This window comes from Actinia tenebrosa, unplaced genomic scaffold (genome assembly GCF_029948245.1).
Source record: "Actinia tenebrosa isolate PJP-AT-01 unplaced genomic scaffold, QUT_ActTen_1.0 PGA_scaffold5__44_contigs__length_20552954, whole genome shotgun sequence".
NCBI lineage: Eukaryota > Metazoa > Cnidaria > Anthozoa > Actiniaria > Actiniidae > Actinia > Actinia tenebrosa.
The window spans coordinates 12,346,716-12,372,420 of NW_028292582.1; the positions used below are offsets into that span (position 1 = coordinate 12,346,716).

At 36.4% G+C, this 25,705-nt stretch overlaps 3 protein-coding genes across 4 annotated transcripts; 2 read left to right on the plus strand and 1 right to left on the minus strand.

The window, feature by feature from the left end:
• Positions 1–3,292: 3,292 nt before the first annotated feature.
• On the minus strand, positions 3,293–12,261 carry LOC148906566 (tubulin-specific chaperone A-like). The gene is made up of 4 exons (XM_089038170.1): positions 12,096–12,261; positions 11,307–11,412; positions 4,270–4,356; positions 3,293–3,588 (listed from the first exon to the last, which is right to left on the minus strand). Exons 1-4 carry the CDS (start codon positions 12,155–12,157, stop codon positions 3,505–3,507), a joined length of 339 nt encoding a protein of 112 aa, XP_088894296.1. The 5' UTR covers positions 12,158–12,261; the 3' UTR covers positions 3,293–3,504.
• Positions 12,262–12,571: 310 nt separating this feature from the next.
• Positions 12,572–19,248, plus strand: LOC116307162 (uncharacterized). Of its 2 annotated transcripts, XM_089038326.1 has the most exons (7): positions 12,583–12,670; positions 12,856–12,883; positions 14,785–15,117; positions 15,559–16,111; positions 16,808–16,911; positions 17,476–17,666; positions 18,045–19,248. In XM_089038326.1, the coding sequence occupies exons 3-7, from the start codon at positions 14,787–14,789 to the stop codon at positions 18,330–18,332; spliced, it is 1,467 nt and encodes a 488-aa protein (XP_088894452.1). In that variant the 5' UTR covers positions 12,583–12,670; positions 12,856–12,883; positions 14,785–14,786; the 3' UTR covers positions 18,333–19,248. The 2 variants fall into 2 exon arrangements, with proteins under 2 accessions (XP_088894451.1, XP_088894452.1); XM_089038325.1 differs by lacking the exon at positions 12,856–12,883 and having other exon boundaries at positions 12,572–12,670.
• A 2,088-nt stretch (positions 19,249–21,336) lies between these two features.
• On the plus strand, positions 21,337–23,369 carry LOC116307166 (5-hydroxytryptamine receptor 1B-like). Its single transcript, XM_031717317.2, has 2 exons — positions 21,337–21,697; positions 22,163–23,369. The coding sequence occupies exons 1-2, from the start codon at positions 21,391–21,393 to the stop codon at positions 22,915–22,917; spliced, it is 1,062 nt and encodes a 353-aa protein (XP_031573177.2). The 5' UTR covers positions 21,337–21,390; the 3' UTR covers positions 22,918–23,369.
• The last annotated feature ends 2,336 nt before the right edge of the window (positions 23,370–25,705 follow it).

Below are 25,705 nucleotides of genomic sequence, written 5' to 3' on the forward strand. Positions count from 1 at the left end.
AGTCATCCCGGGTAGGGGGGGGGGGGGGGGGGAGGTTACTACCACCCCAACTTGGGTAGGGGTGTGCCGCCAGGACCTCAAAACCCTGACCCTATCCCAGACCTAAAATTTTGATTTTACATACCCTACCCTAGACTAAAACTAAGAATTGTACACCCTATCCCAGACTAAAAGACGGAAAAGACGGTTTTTCAACAAATTGCAATCAATATTTACTAACGTTTTTATTATTTTTGTGCCGACAAAAAGCGTAGCCTGTTCGCCAGACAAAAATGACCAAATCGTTAACCCTATCCCAAATTAGAATGATACTCTATCCCATCCAAAATGTCAAAAAATGATACCCTACCCCAGACCCAAAAGACGAAAAACCATACCCTATAGGGCGGCACATACCCGTATAGCAAATATAGGGGAGTACCCCCCCGGGCCAGTCATTTAATTGTATTTTTAGTTACTTGTATCATATTCAGTTATGGTATCATATTTTATGTTACGGCCTTTGGTAGTCTGAAATAGATTGGATTGGATGTACAGAATAAAATTACAATCACCAAAATAAAATTATAAAAAATTTTGCATGTTCATTTGCCCTTATCTCTTTATTTCCTTTCCGACTTGCAGAACGCGTTGCATCATGGGGCTGTTTTAGGGAACGTTAAGCAGGGCAAGGAAACCTTAATATTGTCCAGTTCATTTTCAAATTTCTTTCGTTTCTTGATGACTTCAAAAATAGCTTCCGAATATAACCCGAATCGAAAGAAAAACCCGCAATCAAAGATCATAAGCGAATAAACCAAAAATGGCGGCAAAATCATTGGGAGAGGGGCTATTATAGCCCCGCAGGCTCCGGGGTCCCTGGGCATGATACATGAAACTATCTAGCTGTAAACTGGCATAAAACGTACAGTTGTAAAAATTAATCATTTAAAGACAAAGAAAATCAAGATTTGGTTCAACTAGTCACCTACCCTAACCAGCCGCAACAGTGCTTGTATGATGTTCTTGCCCCCTTACATAGTTGTAAGCACAGCTTTTCATAACCATGGACTGAAATTTTAAAAAAAATCAGTTTCTCAGTTATAAATTAGCGAAAGAAAACAATTTCCTTTTTCTTTTGTGGTCAAAATATCCAGAATCTTAAAAGAAATAGATCCTAAGCCAAAAAGCAGCATTTAATACACAGTCAGCACAATCTATGTAAGGCCTAGGGCAAACGTCGAACTTTCCATGCACCGAACTTAATTACATCAAAGAATGTCGCCTCATTATCACCTGATATCCATTGTTTTTAATGAGTTCGGTGCATGGAAAGTTCGACGTTTGCCCTAGGCCTAAAAGTGTTTGATAAGGAAAGCAAAAATAATAAAATAATAATTTTCTTACTGGGTTGCCTGTGGTACAAGCTACGAATGAAGCAAGTTTCGTTTTCTCGACAAACGATGACTTCTTGTCGAAAAAAAACCAGGTATTTTTAAGCTTCATTCTTGAAAAATGCATTTTTCTTGCAAGAAATATGTTTTTAATAGATACCTTAAGTAGATGTTTGCTATTTATTTGCCAGGAAGAGGAAAAATATGGTATGTTTTGAGGTCATGAAGTCGGCAAAACAACAAGACTAAACACTTCGTAGGTCTTTACATTGTAGCGCAAAAAATATCATATATTTTCTCTTCTTGGCAAGTTAAGAGCAAAAATCTACTTTAGATATCTACTAAGAATATATTTCCTAAAAGAAAAGCGGATTTTTATCGTTATTTAGTGCGCTAACTTACCTTTTATACGGTGACCCATTCTCGCATAGCTAAAATCCTGTAGAATGCCGACACTAGAGAAAAACGTTTGCGCATGCGTGCATTTCAGCACGTTTTCTAAGAATTTTGAAGAGTTTGAGTGAGAAAATAAATGTTTGTTTTCTCCAAGTATACAAAAAAGTTCGAGAGTATAGAGTGCAAACAATTATTCCGTGAAACACTAATTACTAAATAGTACAAAGTAGTGCTAATTAAACAATAGAAAACAATGGAATTCAGGCCCGTAGCTAGGATTTTTGTTGGGGGGGTGCTAATTTACAAAAAGTGGACCAACCATATACTTTATTTTTTAAAAGTCCCATAGGACGCATAGGTATAGATAAATTATTAAAGTAAAATTGATTTTTTTTACTTAGTTTTACGTGAAAATATCATACCAGCCAAAATCTCACTTGCTTAAAAAGCGGACCTTTAGCTCGCGTGGGGGGGTGCGAACGCACCCCCTGCACCCCCCCCCCCTAGCTACGGGCCTGGAATTTGCATGAAATTCATACTATTTAGTATTAATAAAAGTTTCACGGTTATATCGTTTGCGCGCACTATACTTTTGTCAGACCAAGATACTGTATTAACAAACACAATATGAAAGAATTAGCCTTAAGTTTCAAGCATGGACACTAAATTAAGTTTTGGTATTTTGTGAAGTCCAATTTATCAGGCATGACGCGAGCGTGTTTTGATAGCCTCATCAAACATGGTTTTCACCAATCGTAGCGCGCGTACTATCCCAATTATTTTATAATGAAACATCTTATTGTCATATATTCATCATAACCCAATACATTACCTTATAAACCATACACAGGAACCTTGTTTGGGAGTTATTTCAGGAACATAATCAATAATGGAAGAGAGATCGAGAATTTCAGAAATTTAAAACCTCCCCCCAAATAGCGGTACTAACAAAGATTAGGTAGTAAATTAGCACCAACAACATACCCGCACATTAGGCACTCCAATGCACGCTCCAAGATAGTCGTGTTTTGTTTTGGGTCCTTTTGGGGTTTTTTTTTTACACACAGCAAATATAACAATGTATTAAAAAAATAGTCATTACTTCTTGAAACCATCACTCCCCATATGGGGATCTTCCATGAGGTTCCCTCCACACACACTACCACTACATTCTGTATTTACAATATACAGCACTTACATGTCGATTTTTACTGAGGGAGGAAAACCAGAGAAACTGGAGAAAATCCCTTGTAACAAGAGAAGGAACAAAACATCAGTAATGATCCAGTCTGAGCCGGGGGTTGGAACCCAAACCTCAGCAATGAGAGGTAAACCACTACGCCACCATGTTACCCAAGCTGTTTCATCCTCCCCTCTCTCTACCTCAACGAAAAACTGCATTTCCCTTAACAATAACAAAATGATCTTGAACAGAGTTGTGAGCCACCTATCATGGCACTCAAATCCTATGATTGACCATGTCGGACCACCTCACACACCAACCCAAATAAAAGTACCATAACTTTACTGATTTAAAGTGATTTAATAAATAAGGAAAACTATGACATAAACAAAACTATTACGTATTACATATAGATGTTATTCTTTGAGTTAAAATATTTTTGGCTTTCCTTAACAAACATGCTATTTGCAGTGCAATGGTGTCTTATTTCACACAATATTTTTGTTCTACACACTCCCTTATAAAGTTAATTCAATGCATAGTGCAAGCAGTTTAGTTTTCAAGCACAGTTTCTCCAAGAATTGCTTTAGCTTGCTTGAGTTCTTCTGACCCATCCAGATCTTTTTCTGATTCACTCTAAAATACCAACAAAAATGAATTAAATATAATAACAGAAGCATATTTCCACCCTATTAGAAATAATCTAAAGTTAATAAATCAAATTCAGTTTTTCCCATGCTATGGTTAGCAATACAGCAATATTGCAAGAGGTGATGAATTAAAGCACGAAGGTAATGTTAAGATTGAGAAACAGGAGCCACAGCCCACAGCAGTTCTTGGCCAATTAAAATGTGCATGCTATCTACACTAAAGTATTTAAACAAACTAAAACTACGAATAGACTAGTGTGTTTGATTTGTTCAGCTATTAGTGGTCTATTTTCAATGCTTTCAAACTTGTCAGTAGTAAAATACCAGTGAGCGATTTTTTTTTCTTTAATTGCTAGTGAAATTTCCTTTTTAATAGCCAAGTTGATCTATAACGTTTGGGTAATGACATTTTCTATCCAAACATACAATGCATATATTTTTTGTTTCTGTTTTAAAGCATACAGTAGCTGCAAAACCATATGTTATCTGTTAATTAAGAAGAAGAGCCATGAGCCAAATAGTTCATTCAGCTGTGCCTAGTGACCAATTTGGCTTATACATGCACCCACAGATATATTTACTGTACTAGTACTTTTATCTGCACTGTAAATATAAAAATACAAACTTTTGCAAATAGATTCATGCAGTAGGAAGGGCTAACACTTACAACTAAATTCTTTAAATCTTCATATGCTGTTTTGATTCTTCTTTTACAGTCTGGAATCATGATTTTTGATTCTTCAAGGACCTCAATCTGTGAAAAGAAAACAAAAACAACAACAAATATACAGTATTATATTTTAAGAATAATAAAGATATATAAATTTGACAAAATATTAATATGCAAAAAATTTTTACAATAACATACAAATTTCTCGCATGCTGATGATTGGCTATTTTTTATCATCAGTGAGAGAACAGACAATTAAGCTAACTCGGCTACGCCACACTACTTTGACAATGTAATGACACAATTTTTCATCAATAAGAGGACAGAAACATAGAAAAACTGATGTCAATTTGTTAAATGGACAAAAGTCCTGTATTCAAACAAGACACAATAAATTTATAATTAATAAAACCATTAACACACACATCAAGAAACAATTCTCACTTTATATTATACTAGAAAAAGATTATTTCTTCAATGTTACAGTGCAGACATACTAGATCAAACCAAATTACAAAATAAGTTAGCAATGCAATCATGTATGTACTCTAACTTATGAAAACAAAGCATTAACTAAAGCCAAGATCTGATTATATCTGACAAATATCTTACTGTAGCTGTTATCAACAACTCATGTGAACCCAGGTTGAGCATCTTGATAAGATCATGGAAGATCTTGCAAGATCATGGAAGATCTGGCAAGATCTTGTATTAAGTTATTCAAGATCTTAGGTATTCAAGATCTTGGCACGATCTTGTTAAGATCTTGTCAAGATCCTGATAAGTTCTTGGTATTTCTTAACAGAGGTTTTAAAATCATAAACTCATAAAATCTTGCCAAGATCATGTGATGATCTTAACAAGATCTTAATAAGATCTTTGTCAAGATCTTAGTATGATCTTATCAAGATCTTTCCAAGATCTTGTCATTATCTTTGCAAGATCTTGTACAATAGTTTAAAAGATCTTATCAAATTCTTGTCAAGATCTTTACAAGATCTTTTCAAGATATTTTAAAGATCTTGTCAAGATCCTGATAAGATCTTGTATTTCTTAACAGAGTTTTTAAAATTATAAACTTATAAAATCTTGCCAAGATCATGCCATGATCTTAACATGATCTTAACAAGATCTTAATAAGATCTTTGTCAAGATCTTAGTATGATCTTATCAAGATCTTTCCAAATCTTGTAATTATCTTTGCAAGATCTTTCGTCATCAGAACTGACTTCATCACTTGGACTGGAGCCTGTAGAAGTCCCTGATTCAGTATCTGATTCACAACATTGGAAGGCAAAATGATTGCAAATATTGTTTCGGTGAAGTGAAGCAGTATCCCAAACATACTCGTCAGAACTGCTTGAACTGCTCGGTTTGTTGTCATGTTCGTCGGAATTGCTTGAACTGCTTGGTTGGTTGCCTTTGTCGATATCCCTAACATCTTTTTCGGAATCCCTTTGACTGCTGGGTTCTTTTTCTTCAAAGACATCATGATTTTTTTGTCGGGGTAGGTTGAACTGATCAATTCTTTCTTTTTATGGCCATCACAAACATCTTCGTCTGAATCACTTGAGCTGCTCAAGACATCACTTGAACAGCTCAGTTCTTTATCAGAAATATGCAAGTTCATGCTTTTTTGCCTAAGTAACTGTTTAATTAATTGCCCTATTTCACTATGACGTCACTGCTTGTTTATGTGGGGGATAGAATCACCAAATTCAATAGAAAATTCAACAAAATTTGCTCCTAGCGAAATAGTTTAATATAAAATAGCCTGGTTTTCAGATATAATATGTGTTAATATGCACTAAAAATATTCTGAGCATTTGCTGGTTATTCTACTTGTCTTCGTGGATTGATACGGGTTTTAGAACAATTTTCGGTGAATTTGCATTGATTTGACCCCGTCCGACGACCATGATCCTTTGCGTTTAAACCCAGGGGTGGGGGGGGGGGGGGTACTCTTGCCAGTTTAGGGTACGGATGTGCCGCTGAGCCCTCTGAACCCTGACCCTCAGTTCCAGAGTAAAATCGCTGAAATTCATACCCTGTTCCAGAGCAAGATCGCTGAAAACCATAACCTTTTCTGGTAGCGCGAAAATCGATACCCTGTTCCAGAGAGGAGAGAGCGTGATTTCGTATACCCTGTCCCAGAGCGAGCGCGATTTCATATACCCTGTTCCATACCCTGTTTGGCGGCACGTACCCGTATAGCGAAAATAGGGGAGTACCCCCCCCCCCCCCCGGGCGTTCAAACAATAGATTGTTTTGATGTGACGTTATAGTGAAATAGGGCAATTCAAACTGTTCCTTCCTCTGCCTTTCATATTTTCGAATAATAAAAAATCACGAACTTTACTCTCGATTCTCCACTATTTATGTAATCGTTGGTCAGTGTTAGGCATTTCCCGCGCATCCCAATCGCAGGAAACATTTTGTACAATTTCTCGTGTGTCAAATATCAAATAACAAGAAAAATTTCATTGGTCTACAGAGTCACGTGTATTTTTCAAAGATTAAGAGTCCTCACGTGCTTGTTGTATTTCAAATAGTTTCAAGCGTCAAAGAAGGTTAACGGGGAAAAAACGGAAAACTATCTCGCTACCATGACTTCAAGAACAGTTATAAACGAACAAAGGTAAGTTTTGTCTTCCCATTATTCCAAAATATAGTTGATACAACTTTTACGATTTAAAAAAGCGATATATTGATCTCTATGAGAATAACGCACCAACTTTGAAATTTAGACTTTGATCTTCCCTTCGAGAACGCCGCGCTTATTCTTTCAAAAATGTTGGACCGTATAGTGTGATCGTCCCTTCGATATGCCACGCTATTAAACTTAGAGTTCTTTCAAAGGTGTTGGATCTGATCTTCTCTTCGAGAATGCCGTGCTAACTTAGAGTTCTTACAAAAGTGTTGGATCGCATAGTGATCTTCTCTTCGAGAATGCCGCGCTAACTTGGAATTCTTTCAAAAGTGTTCAATCGTACGGTGATCTTCTCTTCGAGAATGCCGCGCTAAATTCAAAAGCTTGGAATTCTTTCAAAAGTGCTCAATCGTACGGTGATCTTCTCTTCGAGAATGCCGCGCTAAATTCAAAAGCTTGGAATTCTTTCAAAAGTGCTCAATCGTACGGTGATCTTCTCTTCGAGAATGCCGCGCTAAATTCAAAAGCTTGGAATTCTTTCAAAAGTGCTCAATCGTACGGTGATCTTCTCTTCGAGAATGCCGCGCTAAATTCAAAAGCTTGGAATTCTTTCAAAAGTGTTCAATCGTACGGTGATCTTCTCTTCGAGAATGCCGCGCTAAATTCAAAAGCTTGGAATTCTTTCAAAAGTGCTCAATCGTACGGTGATCTTCTCTTCGAGAATGCCGCGCTAAATTCAAAAGCTTGGAATTCTTTCAAAAGTGTTCAATCGTACGGTGATCTTCTCTTCGAGAATGCCGCGCTAAATTCAAAAGCTTGGAATTCTTTCAAAAGTGTTCAATCGTACGGTGATCTTCTCTTCGAGAACGCCGCGCTAAATTCAAAAGCTTGGAATTCTTTCAAAAGTGCTCAATCGTACGGTGATCTTCTCTTCGAGAATGCTGCGCTAACTTAGAATTCTTTCAAAGGTGTTGGATCGACCTGATCTTCTCTTCGAGAATGCCGTACTAACTTAGAATTCTTTCAAAAGTGTTGGATCGTATAATGATCTTCTCTTCGAGAATGCCGCGCTTATTCTTTCAAAAGTGTTGGACCGTATAGTGTGATCGTCCCTTCGATATGCCGCGCTAACTTTCAAAAGTGTTGGATCGTATAATGATCTTCTCTTCGAGAATGCCGCGCTAACTTAGAATTCTTTTAAAGTGTTGGATCGTATAGTGATCTTCTCTTCGAGATGCCACTTAGATTTTTTTCTTCAAAATACGTGTTGGATCTGAATTTCTCTTGGAGAATGCCGCGCTAAATTTCAAAAACCCTAATTAATCAGTACTTGATGGCCAAACTTTATTTTCACTGGTTTGAGATTTAACGAGTTATTAGAAAATATAAGCTATTTTGTGATTTGATAAAAAAACCTAGCCTTAACATACTTGAGCAGATAAAAATGTAAATTTGTATCAGCGCAATATAAGTGTACTTTAGTTAAGGTTACTGGAGACCTTCAGGGGTATGTTTGTCTTGAACTCTCTCTACGCAACACGTTCAACAAGACCCCTAATACTATGTATCGTTTGAAAGGTCGTTTTGTGATTTTCTAATTTGAAACAATGCTGGAGCCTTAAACACAAATCGGGCACGTTTCGTAGAGGTGAATTAATGGCATTAGCGTTAGCGTGTATAGCCAAAAGAACCTCACTATGTTAATAAGCAAAAGATAATATACAAAAGGGTATGAGCGATTTTTGATATTTTTCGTCTTTTATGCAGTAAAACATTAACCGGCATTGAAATTTTTCGACGTTACAACTTTAAAATTTGATAACTTTTTAAAGAAGCAAAATATCAAAAATCGCACACACCCTTGTAGTTTATCTTTTGCTTATTCACATGGTGAAACTCTTTTGGCTATATGCACCAAATCAATGTCCAATAGTTCACCTCTATTGAACGTGCCCGATTTGTGTTTAAGGCTCCAGCATTGTTTCAAATTAAAAATTCTTTTTTAAATAATATCATTTTCTGAATCATTAGTATATGACCTTTAAAACGATATATAGTTTTATGGGGTTTTATTTAAAGTGTTGCGTAGAGAGTCTTAAATGAAACATATCCCTGAAGGTCTCCAGTAACCTTAATAATATTTCCATGGCTTTGAAATAAAGGCTGACTCAGATCAATCTAAGAATTCGAAAATGAAGCATTCGCTTCAATTTTTCTAAGGCAATACTGTAATTCTTAAGAAATTATTTCCTTTGCAATATTGATATATAAATAAGGTTTATGTAACTCAAAAATAAAATTAAAAAATATTTTTCTGAAATAGAACCTAATCATTCAGAAAACAAACTAATTTTCTTTTTTTTTCTGTTTTAGAGGTCACCTGCATGCCAATTATGGCAGAGACAAAGTTCAGAGAAGCAACAAATTGTAAATTGTCAGGAAATTGTCAGGGAAAATGAGTACACTATCTTACAATTATTCAGGGTGTTCTATTCAATTTTGTGCTATATCCACTCAATTCCTCAATTATGAAATGAAAGAGTTAGTTACTAGTTAATTTTTCACTATCAATTGAGAAGGTCACTTCTATTAACTATTTCAATAGTCATTGTCGTAACAAATCTTTATAAACTGTACTGTATCTGTCATTATACAGTTATGATAAATTTGATCATAGTTTTAATAGCAAATTAAAATTAGAATCAAAATGGTGGTAACCATGCTTTAATCAAGATTCACATTTTGCATTTTCGACTTTTCATTTCTTGTTTGTTTAGCTCAATATGACTCACACATTACTTCAAAGTGTTTAAAACATTTCTTCTTCCTGTGTTTAAAACATTTAAGAAATGTGTATGAAATATTGTTGAACATAGAATATTGTCAGTAGAGATTTGCATGAAATTTAAGTTTAATCTAAGATAGCTTTTAAATTTTCATGTACTTTATCAGGATTTGATACATATGTTTTCAATAAAGTTTACATAATTACAATAAAGCCTTACAAGTTTCATCATTATCTGAAATCAGAAATCATGTTTGCAAGCCATTAGAACTTGTTATAACCTCCTGCAGAAGACCCTGAAAGATCTTTAAAATATCCTGTATTTCCTGAAAAGAGCCTGTAACATCTAGGCATGGCTATGAAAGAAGACTTTGTTCAAGATCCTGTAAGATCTTGCCATGGCCATAAAAGATATTGTCCAAGATCTTATAAGATCTTGCCATGATTAAATAAGATCTTGCCATAACAATAAAAGATCTTGTCCAACTTCCTGTAAGATCATGCCATGATTAAATAAGATCTTGCCATGATTAAATAAGATCTTGCCATGATTAAATAAGATCTTGCCATGATTAAATAAGATCTTGCCATGATTAAATAAGATCTTGCCATGATTAAATAAGATCTTGCCATGATTAAATAAGATCTTGTCCAACTTCCTGTAAGATCTTGCCATGATCATGACAGATCTTACTAGGACTATGAAAGATCATGTAAGATATTGCCAAGATCATGTAAGATCTTATCAAAAGCATGAAAGATCATGCCAAGATAATGAATAAACTTGCCAAGTTCATGCATAAACTTGCCAAGATCATGTAAGATCAGGCCTGATCTTGCATGATCTTGGACAAGATCATGTAAGATCAGGCCTGATCTTACATGATCTTGGCAAGTTTATGCATGAACTTGGCAAGTTTATTCATTATCTTGGCATGATCTTGGACAAGATCTTGTAAGATCCTATTTAAGATCTTGCAAGATTCTTATAAGATCTTAACAAGATCTTAGCAAGATAGTTAATATGATAGCATTACTTATGTGAATGTAAAAATATACTGTCAAGCTATATAACCCTAAATTTACATATCTTAAACTTTTAATTATAAAAATGATACTAAGTCAAATTTTTTTTAGTTGGTTTTAGCCATTCCAAAGGCTGTACGAAAAACTGGGTTGAGTTGGCATTATTGCAGTGCATTTTGGAGATGTTTTTAAAATAAACAGTCCTTGTTTTTACAAGGGAAACACTATAATAGCTAGTGGCTAACAAACCTGTGACCCTCGATACATGATCGAATTGGAATTTAGTAGTTGATTTTTGAGGAGGGAAGAAAACTGGAGAACCAGGAGAAAAACCCTTAAAGCACAGGAGAGAACCAACAAACAACCGCTACTCACATATGACACCAAGCCCGGCTGTACATTGATGAGAGGTTATCACTCTCACCGCTATGCCACCCCCTCTTTCCCTTCTCTTTAGAGGACTAAATAAATGCAAACTTGAAAACATATTTTCCTAAAATGGCCCCAAAATGCATTGCAATTCCAACTTAACAGATTTTCCCTCAACCTACAACAGCTAATAAAGAATTGTACTTGTTTATTGACATCATGACTATCTTTGCCCTCTGCCTTCATCTTCTCCACTTTCTGTCCTTGATCCACAACTTCTTTTTCATACATTGTTTTCTCTTTCGACAAGCTACAGGAGATATTCATTAATAAATATTAAACATAATATTCTTTCTTTTATTTATCATTCCCTCCTTATACCTGTTTTTAAATAACAACATAAAGTGCCTAGGGGTTAACTAGAAAACTTATGGTTAATTTAACCCTGAGCCTCAATACTCGATACTAATTCTAGTATTAATATTATTAATATTAATTAATATATCCCTTTTAAAATTATCTTGGAAGCAAAGCGAACAGAAAAAAAAAGGAAAAAACATGGCATAAATTCCATTGTTAGAAAGTAATTTCTATCCTATATTCCATTGAGTCTCACATTCGAAATATTTTCGAAAGGGGACTATTAAACTTTATTTCGAATAAGAATAGGTATAGATAGATGATTATAAGCTAAACTACACACCACACTACCCCATGAAAGTACAGTGTATCATTGCCAAAAATAAACATGAACTCACTAACACAAAGTGACGATACAAGCTGCATTCAATGGTAGTGCATTTAGCAGATTTGCGCCCAGCGATTGAAATTTTCATCTGTAATCATTGCTAATATAAAGTTGTTAATCTAAAACACAAATAAATCTATCTAAAATTTCGTACAACATCCAGCATCTCTAGGATTTATTAAAGCGTCTGATAGCTCAAATTTTATTAAGAATGGGAAAATTTGAAAGCAAAATTCTCGCATTACCGTTTAAGCACACCAGTTTTGATCTTCAGTTGACGAAGCCTTGGATCTGCAACAGCTGCCATAGTGAAGAGCAATAACGAACGATGTTAGGATGATTTTGCACAGAAATAGTAGTTAGAGTTTCTGCAGATCTTGTCGATTTCCGATCGCCGCCAAAAATATCAAAATGACATCATGGAGCATACCCTAATGGTAAACACCGCTGTACATTTTATGCCGCTGGCTCTTAAAATGTGGGAGAGGGGGTGGCGGTGAAAGTAAGATATTTTCCCATACAAACCTCCCTAAAAACACCAAGAAAAAAGCATATCAGTTCTCAAGAATGTTAGATTAGATTCTGAAGTTAATGAAAAGAAAAGAAATTCTTGATTTTTCCAAATGAAATATATTTTTTAATTCCCCTACTAGACTTAAAGTTTTTTAACCGGAAGTGAAATATTAATTAGGCGGAAGTGAATCGTGTCGTTAGAACATTTGATCGTTCCTAGTATTTACATTTCCGACTAGCACTCACTCCAAACTCTTCGCTGTGCAGTCGTTAACAGAGCTCGAACGGCAAGAAAGGCAAAAATCAAGTAAGTTTGGTTACCAAATTCTTCATTTTTGATTTTTGAACATATTGCTGAATCGCAATATTAAAGATTTATCCTGCTAAAATAATTTTTGAATCGTTTCAGCATACTATGACAACCATGGTTGTAATTTATCTTAAACATGTTTTAACACGAACATTTCTAATTTCTCTTTTGATTCTCGATAGATTTCTACACATTTTACGTTTAACTAAGGTATTATAAGATTTTTACTTATTTTGAACTACAGTGAATCTTGATTATTAGCCTTGAACTTTTCCAACAGTTTAGTTAGGAAGTTTCTAAAGCGTGTCTAAAGCTAAGCTTGGCAACTTAAAGTTTACTTAGTATTGAATCGTTTTTAGGCAATTTTTCCTTTAAAAGTTTTATAATTATTTTTCTTGATTCTTGGGAAACCGAGATTAACAAGATGAAGTGTTCTTCTTCCATGTCTTACGCTAGCATTTATTATTTATAGCAAGATAAAAGCACTTCCAAAACGTTTTAATATTTCTTAAAAGAAAATTCTTTTTTTTTAATGATATTTCTAGAGGCTTTATAAACTTCACTATAAAGTTTTGAAAATCAGTACTTAATGAAGTGGTTTACAACACCAGATGTTGTATTAACAGATGTGTGTGTGGCATCTGAGCTTCAGGTGTTTAATTTTTTCTTGATTTGTAATTATTTAGATAACAATAGCTTAACCGAGCTATTCAAATCTGTATGATTCATTTTGGAATTTAGTACATTTATGCAACAAAAAATTTATCCATTCATTTGTTAAGTTTATCATAATAGCTCAAAATGTTGGCTGTCTTTTTGCTTCTTAACTTATATAATATCGTGTAGTTCCAGTAGAAAATATTCATACCCACCCACAGATGGAATTGGGGGTTCCTCTTACAAATCCCTTTCTCGTGGTGGACTGTAGTGGATATTTTATTTTTCTATTTCATTATCTTATTAGTTCTTAAAAAGACCATCAAATTTATCTTACAAATTGAGAGATTTAAAAAATTAACTTGATAGAGGAGCTCTTTGCATGAATAAACATTAATATAACAGCTGTCTAAAGTTAAGTTTCTGTTGTTCAATTGAGGTGTTCATATTGGGGTGTGTTTACATGGTAAAAGACCAGCTGTAGATATATGTGCCCAGCAAGTTGATTAAGTCACCATTCAACTATATGAGAATATATGTGGACCACTCAGCTGATAGATCATCGGTATTACAATTCCGAAGGTCGTGGGTTCAGTTCCCAGTGAGGTCGGAAATTAATTTTTCCGAATCTTTCGCCTGGAATATCCTCATTCCCAAGCACTATAACTTATCTATAATTCAACTATATGACAAGTAGACTCACACATGTAGAATTTATAGTTTTTACAGCTGCCATCTTGGATGAATTTAACAAAAGATTTATCATCAGTCTATTTTGTTATATTATCAAACACGCCCACAATGTCTTTTGTTATATCATTCTCTTGGAATGATTCAAAACCAGCAATCACCAAAGAAATGGTGATGAAAATCCAAAGAAGTCTTAATGACATGGCAAGACTCGATCACCTAAGTTATTTACTTTACTGAGTGTCTGGACCTTTATTTTGAGTGAGTCTCTTGATCTAGCATTTGTTGTGATCATACTGAAGCTGACACTAGGATTTTGAAATAGGAGCTATATGCAGATACTCTTTTATGATTCAGGGCCATAACCAGGACTTTTACAGGGAGGGTGCACACCGAATAAAATTGGACCATTGATTGGTTTTTATTAGCAACCAGGGATCTTGCAGGGAAGTGCACTGGCAATGATTTGCAGAACCAAAAAAAGGGGGGGGAATATGATTTTGTAATATTTTTTTTTCATTTAACGTGTGACATATCACAGATGCTACAAAGGAGTTACAATTGTTTTTTTGTTTTTCTGTCCTTCAACATATGGGGTCATTATGGGAGGGGGGTGGTGATAATTTTTGTCATTTTTCATTTTCAGTATCAGTATCAGTATCATTTTCTCTATATTACAAAATTAATAATCTCAAGTGAGTAACTAAGTGATGCATAAAGACTTGAAAATTGGACTCATGAAGTTTTAAACTTATGCCTCATAGGAATGAAGTCTGCAAGTCTGATTCTGCATATTCTCATGGTTGGATCTGTCTGTTTTATCCTGTCTTCTATGCAATTGCAAGCTGACATCCATAATGAAGATATTCATGATGAAAAACAAGATACAACAGCACAGCCTGAATGTACACAAAAATACAATAAACATTGCAATAAGCCGAATGATGATGAAAGCGAAATGTTTAGAAGAGGTCATTTGAAGCCATTTGGTTCACATCGGCCACCAGATGTGATTGTAGAAGAACTAAAATACATGATATCTCCTCAAGATTTCTACATGAACTATGTCGTCAAGCATATACCTGTTGTTTTGAAAGGTAAGTACACTGTACATGGACTTTTTTTAGTTTTCCAGGTGCAAAATGACTTTTTTAATTTTTTTACAACACTGAAAAATGAGCTAAAAAGTCATTTCTTTTTCTCTCTTTGTGTGTGCCTCATAACTCTTGTGTTGCATTGTCCTAAATCCATTACTTTTATTGTTATTTTATCATTTTTCATTATATTGAGTAATATTGTCCATTTATTTTTTATCCATCCATCCATCCATCCATCCACCCACCCACCCACCCATCTATCCATCCATCCATCCATCCATCCATCCATCCATCCATCCATCCATTCATCCATCCATCCATCCATCCATCCATCCATCCATCCATCCATCCATCCATCCATCCAAAAAGCTGGAGTCACAGCTCTACATTGCTACATTCTTAGTATTTTAACAGTTTTATTTTGGGAATTTAATGCTTTAGGTTCTGTAAAGCATTGGCCAGCCTATACAAAATGGACAGACGAGTACCTGAATAAAACATATGGGAACGTCTCCTTTCTCATGGAAACAAAAAATGACGACAAACAGAACATTCCTCCTGGAATGAAACTCTCTGAATTTCTCGACTCCTACCAAAAAGTCAACCGATACTTAGTCGACGAAGTTTATCCCGACATGAGAAAAGATGTCATCCTCCCTCTTGCCTTACGCTGTGAAGAGATGAGTTCGTACTTCTTTGTGTCGTATTTTTGGATGAGTAATGGAGGAACTTCTTCAAGGATTCACATCGACACTGATGAAAACCTTTTGTGTGTCATTCATGGACACAAATCAGTAATTCTCGTCTCACCGGAGTATTCTAACGATCTTTATGCTGATGATTCACTTGTTTTAGGTGTTTCGGATATCGATCCTCAGTCTGTAGACATGGAAAAGTTCCCAAGGGTTAAGAATGTGAGGTATCAGCTGGCGAATGTTGAAGAAGGAGACATTGTTTATATTCCCAATATGTGGTGGCATCAGGTGGTTTCCAGGTCAGAGACGTTTTTATTTTTATCTACTTTTTAGCTTTTTACTGAAGTTATGTCTGAACGTTTTCTTCCCCTCGTTTTCCCCTTTTATTATTCTTTTTTTCTAAATTCGATAAGTATATGCCCCCTCTTGAAATATTACGGAATAGCGTAGGAGACGAGTAAAACTGTCACGATCGCGTGGTGAATTTTTATCTTATGTCTCTAAAGTGGTCCCTCTAAAGTTTGCCGTCGTCTTCGTTTGTTCAATTTTTTTTAAATGGAGGGAAGGGGAGTCACTTTAAAAAACCAGGCACACGAAAAAATCCGAGTCGCACAGCGACTCCCACAGCACTGTTGTGCAATTCGACGGAGGGGCCAATTTTGTGTGCATAATCGCGAGAGAGGATGTCAGATTTTTTGTCAGTGCCACCGTAAATTCTTCCGTCGTTGATACCGCTTTTTGGGTTAATTACTGATGATATTTATAATAAATGTTGTCATTTGTATTGATCTTTCTGTTGTTAAGTTACGTTGTTTGTACTGTTGTCGCGGGTGGGTGTATTTAATACGGCAAGTGAATATAAAAGAAACTTCAACCACCATGTAAAAGTGTTTCAACTGTGATGACGTTTAAAAGGTAATCCGTAGGAATGGAAACTTTGTCACGCGGTTTCATTTTCCTTCTTATTCACTTAAGAAATTTTCATATTATTCCAGGTCTGAACGACAGCAAGCCATTGCCTTATGGTGGAAGTCAAAACCCTTTTGGAGGGAACAAGGACGGACGTCAATCCCAAACAAAGCGAAAGAACATATAAAGGGTAAATTATTATTATTTATACTTTCTAAGTATTAGAAAAAGTATGGTTTACGTGTCGTATTTTCTTTTTTACGAAATGTTATCTCATTCTTACATCTCTTGTCATTCTGTGGACCTCTTTCCATGACGGAATTGAAACTTAAATGTTGATTTTTGAGGCGGGAGGAAACTTGAAGAGCCTGAAGAAGAGTTTTGAAGCACAGGAGAGAACCAACAAACAACTCTACTCACATGTGATAGCGATTCCAGGAACCGAACTCAGTCAACCCATGACCATGGGAAAGTCAGGCATGCAGCGCATGTATTAGCATCACACGCTAATCATAAATGAAAATGAATTTCACCCGTTTGCTCAGTTGGTTTAGCTATGTAGCTTGCATGATCATTTTAAATGGCGGTCTCGTCTTTTTACCTATCATACTAAAGGAGGGAGGGACTAAAAGAACCATTGAGGACGTAAAGAAACCCTGACAGTGATCATCCTCAGTGCTAACTACCTCTCAATGACCGTAAGCACCTTGTATATATGCGTGCATATGTTATATATTTTCCCTTATACTAACAGATGACCCGCACAGAAAGTACTCGTATTCCAAAGCCCTAGAAGATTACGAGCAATGGGTTCAAGATGTGTCTGGAAGCATACCAAGAATAAAATGCAAGAACCAAGAATCTTTCATGAAGGACTATCATTTTGAAACAGATAAGATACCTGATGCTCCCAGGACTCGTGGGGATGGTGGAGACCTAGAAGAGGCTAGTAGTATATTAATAAGAGCATCGTTGCTATTTCAGTGGCTGCTATTGAACAGCTTATATAAGCCCACGTGCGCTTGCGCAGAAGGACCGCTTAAATATCCTACTTTGCTCCCTCGCTTGCTTGCTTCCTTTCTTCTTTGCTTCCTTGCTCCTTTGCTCGCTTGCTTCCTTGCTCCTTTGCTCGCTTGCTTCCTTGCTTTCTTGCTTCCTTCCTTCCTTGCTCATGCTTCCTTGCTTCCTTCATTTCTTGCTATATTGCTTAGTTTTTTCCTTGCTGGCTTGCTGGCTTGCTGGCTTGCTGGCTTGCTGGCTCCCTTTCTTTCGCTATAGTTGGTTTATTTTTTTATCTAATATAATTTTCCTTTTACTGCCCAGGCGATGGAAGTCGGAGAAAACGTCCAAATCAAACAAGGTGATAGTATCGATGCCAAAATTACCCCCACCCGAGGTTGTGACTTCGATCGCTTTAACCCCAAAAGCCCCTGCCACTACAAACCATGCTTCGAGGACGACGAACTCCTAGAATGTGTGAAGTACATGTTAGACTACTGCGACGCATTTGAAGACAGAGGCTGTGTGATCCAGCTACCTCATGTCATGAACAAGAAAAGTAAAGAGGAATTGAAACAAATTAAGGAAATGAAAGGTGATTTCAAGAAATAGAACAGCTACAATTACACTATCGCGACAAAAGCTAGTCTCCTACGCAGCCGCTATTAGTGCCGTCACGCAACGCTCACTCATAAGCGTTGCGTGACGCAATGATAGTGCGGGCGTAGGAGATTAGTGATAATCGTTGCTTGCAAAGGATGATTTCGACTGGATAAAAGATAAAACAGATAAGACAATAAGACATGGCCATGTGGAGATTATAGTATTTTATAGAATATTCTAGTCATTTGATTCTCAACAAATATCTTTATGATGAAAACATTACATTTTTTTTTCTGTTTTGAGCCACAAAAAATTTTCAGAAAGTTGGTGGCCAACAAAATTGACAAAACCAAAACAGGGATATTCTTACTAAAAAATTAATATCGGCAACAAAGTCTTGGGATGTTGCCATTAAAATTTGATATGCTGTAATTAGTTTCATGAAGTTCAATAGTGCCCTTCACAGTTCCCTGCGCCATCTTGAAAGGTAGCCGTGCCTTTGCATCGAAGAAGCTAGACGAACGGTGAGCTTATAATGACAGAGACATGTGAATAATTGTCCAAGGTGTTAAAAAGGTACCCATCATTACAAGCTCACCGTTCGTCTCGCTTCGATGCAAAGGCACAGCTACCTTTCAAGATGACCTTTTGTTAGCAACCTTGACAAAAATTCCACTTCATTATCATTCTTCTGTTTGGCCATGTCAGGATCAATGGGAGGATGTAACTTTTTAAATTCTTGAGAGAAAACCAAACAGCCAGTCGGCGCGTGCGATATCCTTTGATTCCAGAAAAATAAAATGTTAATTTAAAAAAATACTAGGTGTTCCATCGATGGTTATGTATTTTAATAAATTATTTAAAAGTTTGTAATATTTATCAATGATAAAATTGGAATAAAAGGCGCATAGCCGGGGTCAGTCTACATCGTATTTTAATCATTATGAACAGAATGGTGTTGTAGATAAATAACTGGAAGTAAAAAAATGGAATATTTAGAGAAAGTGCTAATAAATTTAAATTTTACATCTTTAAATCATATATTTTTAGGTGGCCCCCGTTGAACTTAACACATTTTTCAGTGATCTCATGATCACGCCTCCCCCTCCATTGTAACTGGAAGTTGGCTGGTCCCACTGCACCACTGCAAACCACCATAGCCCCCCCCCCCCCCCCCCTCCCATTCCACACTCAATAAGTTACGAATGCTCACTTACTTACGTACGTGCAACCTAGAGTTTCTTTAGGACTTTCTGTAGAAGAAAGCTGCCCGCCTAGTTCACAACGTCCCGAGGATTAACTAAATTGGTGAAACGAAAACTGAAATTTCATGCACAAAGAATTAGAATTTTCTCAGCATTTCTTCTACAAAGATGGACAGCTTGAATTAATTATGTAATTAATTAATGTCTTAACAGAAAGTCATGTAAAATACGGGGGGAAATCACTGCATGCAAATTTAGCGTAGTTCTAGCGCTTTTACACTAATTGAGGAACTTTTTTCATTCACACTGACACACTTCAAACTACATTCAATGTTCTATGAACACTTATACGTTCTCGTATCAAGAGCTCCTAAGTTTTTTCAGTACTCTTCCGTTCGCGACACTTAGAGAAAAACGTTTGCGCATGTGTGTATTTCAGCACGTTTTCTAAGAGCTTTGAAGAGTTTGAGTGAGATCACCGAAAAATGTGTAAAATCACCTAGCTTAGCCCCCTCACACATAAAATTTCGTACGCTCGAGGAACAAAAGCTTGAAATCTCCCACAAAGACCTAAAACTATCATAACAGTAATTCGTTCATATTATATAAATAATTGGGGAAATTAAATAACTTGTACCGCTTGGCACAGCTAGTATGCCGCCTCTCACGTACATGAAGTCGTGGGTCCAAGAGCTTTTCAAGCTTTAATTATAAATAAACAATAGTGTAGCAATTTTGTTCAGGGTGCAGGGGGTGCGCACCCTTCCCTGGTTCGACTTTGTGCCCCAACAAAGATAACCAATACTGTTTTTTCCCTTTGATTCTAAAGGATGCACCCCTCCCTGGGTTAAATTGGTGCGCAGCACCCCTCCCTGAACAAAATCCTGGATCCGCCCCTGAACTTTGAGCAGCGCAGAGGTTGTTTCGGGGGATCGATCTGCGAGTTAGCCGTGCTCTGACTTCGATCAGCGGGCCAGAGCTTGTTTTAGGATTTTAACTGTAAATTAGTTAGTCATGCCCTGACTTTGATGAGCCCAGAGGCTAACCAGTTTTCTATTAAAGTTATGACTCTTAGAAACACACACGTCCTTGGGTTCAAAAACAGAATCCAGTTGGAAACCACCAAACAAAAAATAAACATACCCTTGGTCCACTCGCTACGCTGCTAAAATTAATATCCTATTGCGAAAACTCAGTGAAAATAAGCTACTTGCTAAGATAAGGAATATTTGGGGGGGAAAATATTGAATATTTGAAAACAATTGATTCAAATTTCATTCCATTTTTTATCATTTGTGCAAATTCATATCATGACGCAGAAAATTGAAATGATTTTATTATGAGCATGTTGACCAAAAATTCAAAGAAAAAAGCTAGCTGCTCTGGTTATCAATTTTGGTTCACTCAAGTAGATATTTATTTTAACAGATTAAAAGAAGATTTTCAATCAAAAAAATTGCCGCGTGTGTGGGTTGGCAAATTACACGAAAACTCTTGTTTGAATTCTCTGGATGTACAGATAATTAATCTTGTTTTTTTATCTGTTATTTTGTTTTGTATATCCTCGTCAACACAAGGTGAGCGATTACCCTCCACATCGTAACGAGAATTCAGGTGCAGCTGAAGGATCACTTATTAAGCTACACTTGTTTTGAACAACGGTTTGGACGATGTCAAGTGTGTTGGAGGTGCTTTAGTTAAAATTATTTATATATACTTGAAAATTCATCACTTAGCTTAGCAACATCAATCACTGCTAGACAAGCGTTCGGGTCAGTCTTATTTGTTCCTTTTTTGAGCAAAGACAGCTCGATGATCGTTATTGAATTTAGCCCAAAAAACCTTCCCAAAGGCATCCCAGTATGACAGATTTTTTCCCCTCAAGTTCATCAAGCAACTTGTCAAGCGCAAATAGCAGGACGTTTAACAGTTCGACAATTTTCCAAGTACTCGAGCGACCAAAAGTCATATGCATCTCTCTACTTCTGCTATTCCTTATGCTTTCGTCCATAATAGGAAGCTTGGTCATCTGTTTTACCATCTTTACGACAAGACGGCTGCACTTTGCAGCATATTATTTTGTAGCTAGCTTGGCTGTCTCGGATCTGGGAGTTGGAATCTTTGCTATTCCTATCTCTCTGGCTTATAATCTAACTTTCGAAATGAATGGTAAGTCTTAACTTCAAGGATATTAAAAATAATATTTATTATATAATTACCAATGAAATATCTATTTTTCTCTATTTCGAAAAATTGATATCTTCACACGTGAAAATATATATAATAACATATGCTTTAAGTAAAAAGTATTGTTTCCTCTTGAAGATTTAAAACAAAGCCGAAAATGAGCAAGAGATTAAACTTAGAATCTGCTCAAAAAGGAAATTAAGTCAAAATTAAATTTCTGTTATTTTAACATATGAGGAAACTTCCTTTAATTTTCTAATCAACACAGTGGTCTAAAATATGCTAATTGGACTTCACCTTTTAACTCGTACGAGGGGAAAATTGGTAATTTTAGTTATTTAGTTATTTACTTAGTTAGTTTTAGTTGGTTGGTTGAATTCGTTGGTTGGTTGTTTAAGCCCTAAATTTAATCGCAGTAAATTATTTACATTTTTGTATTGTTTCCAGGACGATGGATCTTCGGTGTGACCGCCTGTGATATTTGGATTCTCGCCAACTTCTGGTTCATTTCCGCGTCCATTTTCAATTTGTGTGCAGTCACGTGGGATCGTTACATAGCAGTGACAACACCCTTGCTTTACGCATCACGCATGAGCACACAACGTGTTATTAGGATGATCACTGGTGCATGGGCATTCTCGCTTGCCGCTTCTTTTATTAATTTTTACGGACTAAAAACCTCCAAGACCCGAAAGCTTTGCGAAATACAGGGACTTCCGTTCAGCTTTGTGATGTATAGTTTTGTCCTCGTTTATTTGATTCCTATTATAACAATCGTTTTCGTGAACGCTAAGCTCTGGGTCATCACTACACGCCAAGCGAGCAAAATCCAAGCACAAATCGTATCATTGACGTTCGTTACGGCTTCCGATACTACGCAAACAACACGACGCAGAGCTAAACAAATGAAAGGTAACCTGACTTCAAGATCCGCCATTAAGACCTTTCGTACGTTCTTGGTTCTAATTGGTTCGTTCGTTTGTTGTATGACGCCATTTTTTACGGTTCTTCTCTTTGCCTCCCTGTTCGAGTTACCAGGGTTCGTACTGTACGTGGTCGTCATACTCACCTATATGAACAGCGCAACGAATCCCTGGATATATGGGATTTCGAACAAAGAATTCAGAAAACATGTCGTCTCAGCTTTCCAAAAACGGTTCAGAAGATCGTCAAATGTCAATGCCGTAGAACCCGGGTCATAAGCCCACCCGTCTGCTAACAGACATCATGGACCTTCAGATCGACGAGGAGATCAATCGTACAATCGTACACGACCACGACAACGAAATGATAGCCTGCCAATCTTTGAAAAGTTAAAAACTCCTACTCGTTCTCGTCGTCGGATCGGTTTAAAGCCCACTCGGTTACGATCCCCCTTCATCGATGGAACACCACTGCGCAGCCTCGTTGAACATTAACAATTCGCTCAGACGATCATAAATTTTTTGAGCACATTCGCTCAGTAAAAACTCTCAATGTTACCGTTTCAAGAACTCTATAGACAAACACACCGAGAGATTTTAACGGGAGTATTGCACTGATCGGTACATAAACTTGGTCTCAAATAAGTATAAATATATAAAAATGTATAAATGTTAAGTATGTGTATAAATAATATATTGGGAAATATTAAATCCTGGGTATATATATATTATGCACGAAGTATATCTTATATTTATTTTATTTTCAATTAGATGTAGATAGTATATCATTTTCACCGCCAAAGCAGCCATTCCCCTCATGCGCGCGGTTAAGTTTTGGGAACACGAGTTTTGCCGAGGCTGTGATTAAACTACCGGACTGAACTGTTATAATGGAGAAGCGTCGCCGAAGGGGAGGTGGGTGGGGTCAAAAATCCGTCTAGCACTGACTGGTACAGTGAGCAGTACTGACACTGACTCAGTACCTGAGCAAATGAGGTCGAAACCTTGGATTTTCTCGCTTAAATAGGCAATTGCCGACCCGGGGGTATTCATAATGCTTCTCACCTAGGAATCACACCCAGAAAGTCATGATAACATTCCGCGCGTAATCGCTTCATGGCTGCTTTTGGGGTGAAAATTAAATAGAACGGATTCCACAGGTTCCCTCCCTCCCCCCCCCATGAATTTAACTTTACCCCAGGAATTATGTCAATTTACAGAATGATAACAAATGGCCACGTTCTATTTAGCAAGAATTGTAGCATAAATATCCTCATGTGTTCACGAATAAAACTTTGATATCTAAAATATATCTCAACGAAATATTAATTTAGGTGACTGACTACTTTGGGGAAAAAATAAAAAGAAGATCGAAAATTTCTTAACCTGAAATTTAATGTAGATTACAAATATGAAAAGAAAAATGGGATGTCCCAAGTTTGTTTTCGAGATTTTATGCAGCATTTAATGGATGCCTATGCTCGAGTTTTTGGAGCAAAATTTGCGCCACCGGAAGTGATCTGAAAACAAATTAAGATTCATAACATAATAGTTCTTTGCGGACTCTAAGATTTCACGAATGACGGCTAGTGTATTACTCTACAATAATGCGTGGATGTTTTTGACAAAACGACAAAGAAACACATTGATTTGTCATATTTTCTCCTTTCAGTGCTCTCATATGCTCTCATAAAGTCGAACAAAAATCCCTACAAATATTTATTTTTAGAAAAATCAACATCAGTTCTACAAAAATGATATAACCTAGATTTTTAGGAGTTTTTTCGAATAAGTGTCATATATTGATCCCGTGCAAAGTTTGAGGGTTTGCCCTCTTGAGGTTCAAAATGCGTATGGTTCTTCAATAAAATCGCGAAGATTATTTAGTTTTTGAGCGCGCGTACATCGTGGGCTCAAACCGAACGGTCAAAAGTAGTCAGCCACCTTAAGTACTGATCAATGATGTAGTGCTTCAGGTAGTAAAAATGCTGAGTTGTTAAAGGGTTTCGTAAAACATCTACTTACTAATTTCCCTGATATTTCAACAAGCGCGCGCGAATTGGGCTTCCTGTGTATATTCTTCAAATGACGTCACAGCATTGTGAAAGCGCGCGCTTTTTATGACACCACAATGGTAATTTTTAATTACATGAAAAAAATTTCATGAAACTAGACGAAAGACGAAAAAAGGAATAACGCTGTGGAAAACTGTATTGTATAATTCTATCCTTCGATCAAATAACCTTTTATCAGCCCAATAAGATGATTATCTATGTATATTTGCGTCCAGTGGAGATAAAAGCAGCATTTTGAAGGTCATGGTACAAAAACCTCAACAGCAAACGACAAGTAAACAAGAATTGCCAGTCATTACGACATGTCTTCCAAGACTTCCACAGACAATGTCAGAGATCACGTGGATCAGAAGTAACCAGCTGATTGGAGAAGCCAGAGTCATGTGGTTAATCTGTTTTTTGAGTATGAAGATCCAAGAGTTTTATTTCTTTATCTTGACGATAAAAGACGCCGCCTAAAAATTACGATATTTCCACCAGAAAAACGAATGATTTTGCTGGTAAAAGAAAGTTGGCGATCCTCAAAGGTATTTGGATGATAACACTATGCATATAAAGTGTTGTTTTTTTTTGTTTTTTTGTTTTAAAAAGTTTTATAATTTTAACAGTTTTATATACGTTAATCGAAGTATTATGATCCACCTTAAGTCGAAGAACGCTCCAATATATATATTTCTGTCTACTATGACACATTATAGACCTCCCCGGCCTGGGCGTAATGTTTTCTCATTTCAGACACTTGTCATTCCCCTAGAGTAACCTTTTTCCTTTGTTGAATCGGTTGCACATGAGAAGACCTGACTAATGAATACATGCCAACAAAAACAGAGCTTAGGCCCCGTCCAAACAGATCCGGAAATGTTTTGTATCCGCAAATATTTTTTTGCGGATACGAAATGTTTGCGGTCCACACGCAGCGTACTCGAATCGTTTTCACTGCCACACTTATCCTTTTCGTAAAATTTGCGGAACGACACAAACATTTGCGGATA

Excerpts from the sequence above, each read along its gene's own strand:
- LOC116307166 (XM_031717317.2), top strand. The coding sequence starts at position 21,391 with ATGACAGATTTTTTCCCCTCAAGTTCATCAAGCAACTTGTCAAGCGCA. Across the intron at positions 21,698-22,162 it reads TCTAACTTTCGAAATGAATG|GACGATGGATCTTCGGTGTG; the intron begins GTAAGTCTTAAC and ends TATTGTTTCCAG.
- LOC148906566 (XM_089038170.1), bottom strand. The coding sequence starts at position 12,157 with ATGGCAGCTGTTGCAGATCCAAGGCTTCGTCAACTGAAGATCAAAACT. Across the intron at positions 11,413-12,095 it reads AAAACTGGTGTGCTTAAACG|CTTGTCGAAAGAGAAAACAA; the intron begins GTAATGCGAGAA and ends TATCTCCTGTAG. Across the intron at positions 4,357-11,306 it reads GTCATGATGTCAATAAACAA|ATTGAGGTCCTTGAAGAATC; the intron begins GTACAATTCTTT and ends TTCTTTTCACAG.
- LOC116307162 (XM_089038325.1), top strand. The coding sequence starts at position 14,787 with ATGAAGTCTGCAAGTCTGATTCTGCATATTCTCATGGTTGGATCTGTC. Across the intron at positions 15,118-15,558 it reads TATACCTGTTGTTTTGAAAG|GTTCTGTAAAGCATTGGCCA; the intron begins GTAAGTACACTG and ends TTAATGCTTTAG. Across the intron at positions 16,112-16,807 it reads TGGCATCAGGTGGTTTCCAG|GTCTGAACGACAGCAAGCCA; the intron begins GTCAGAGACGTT and ends ATATTATTCCAG.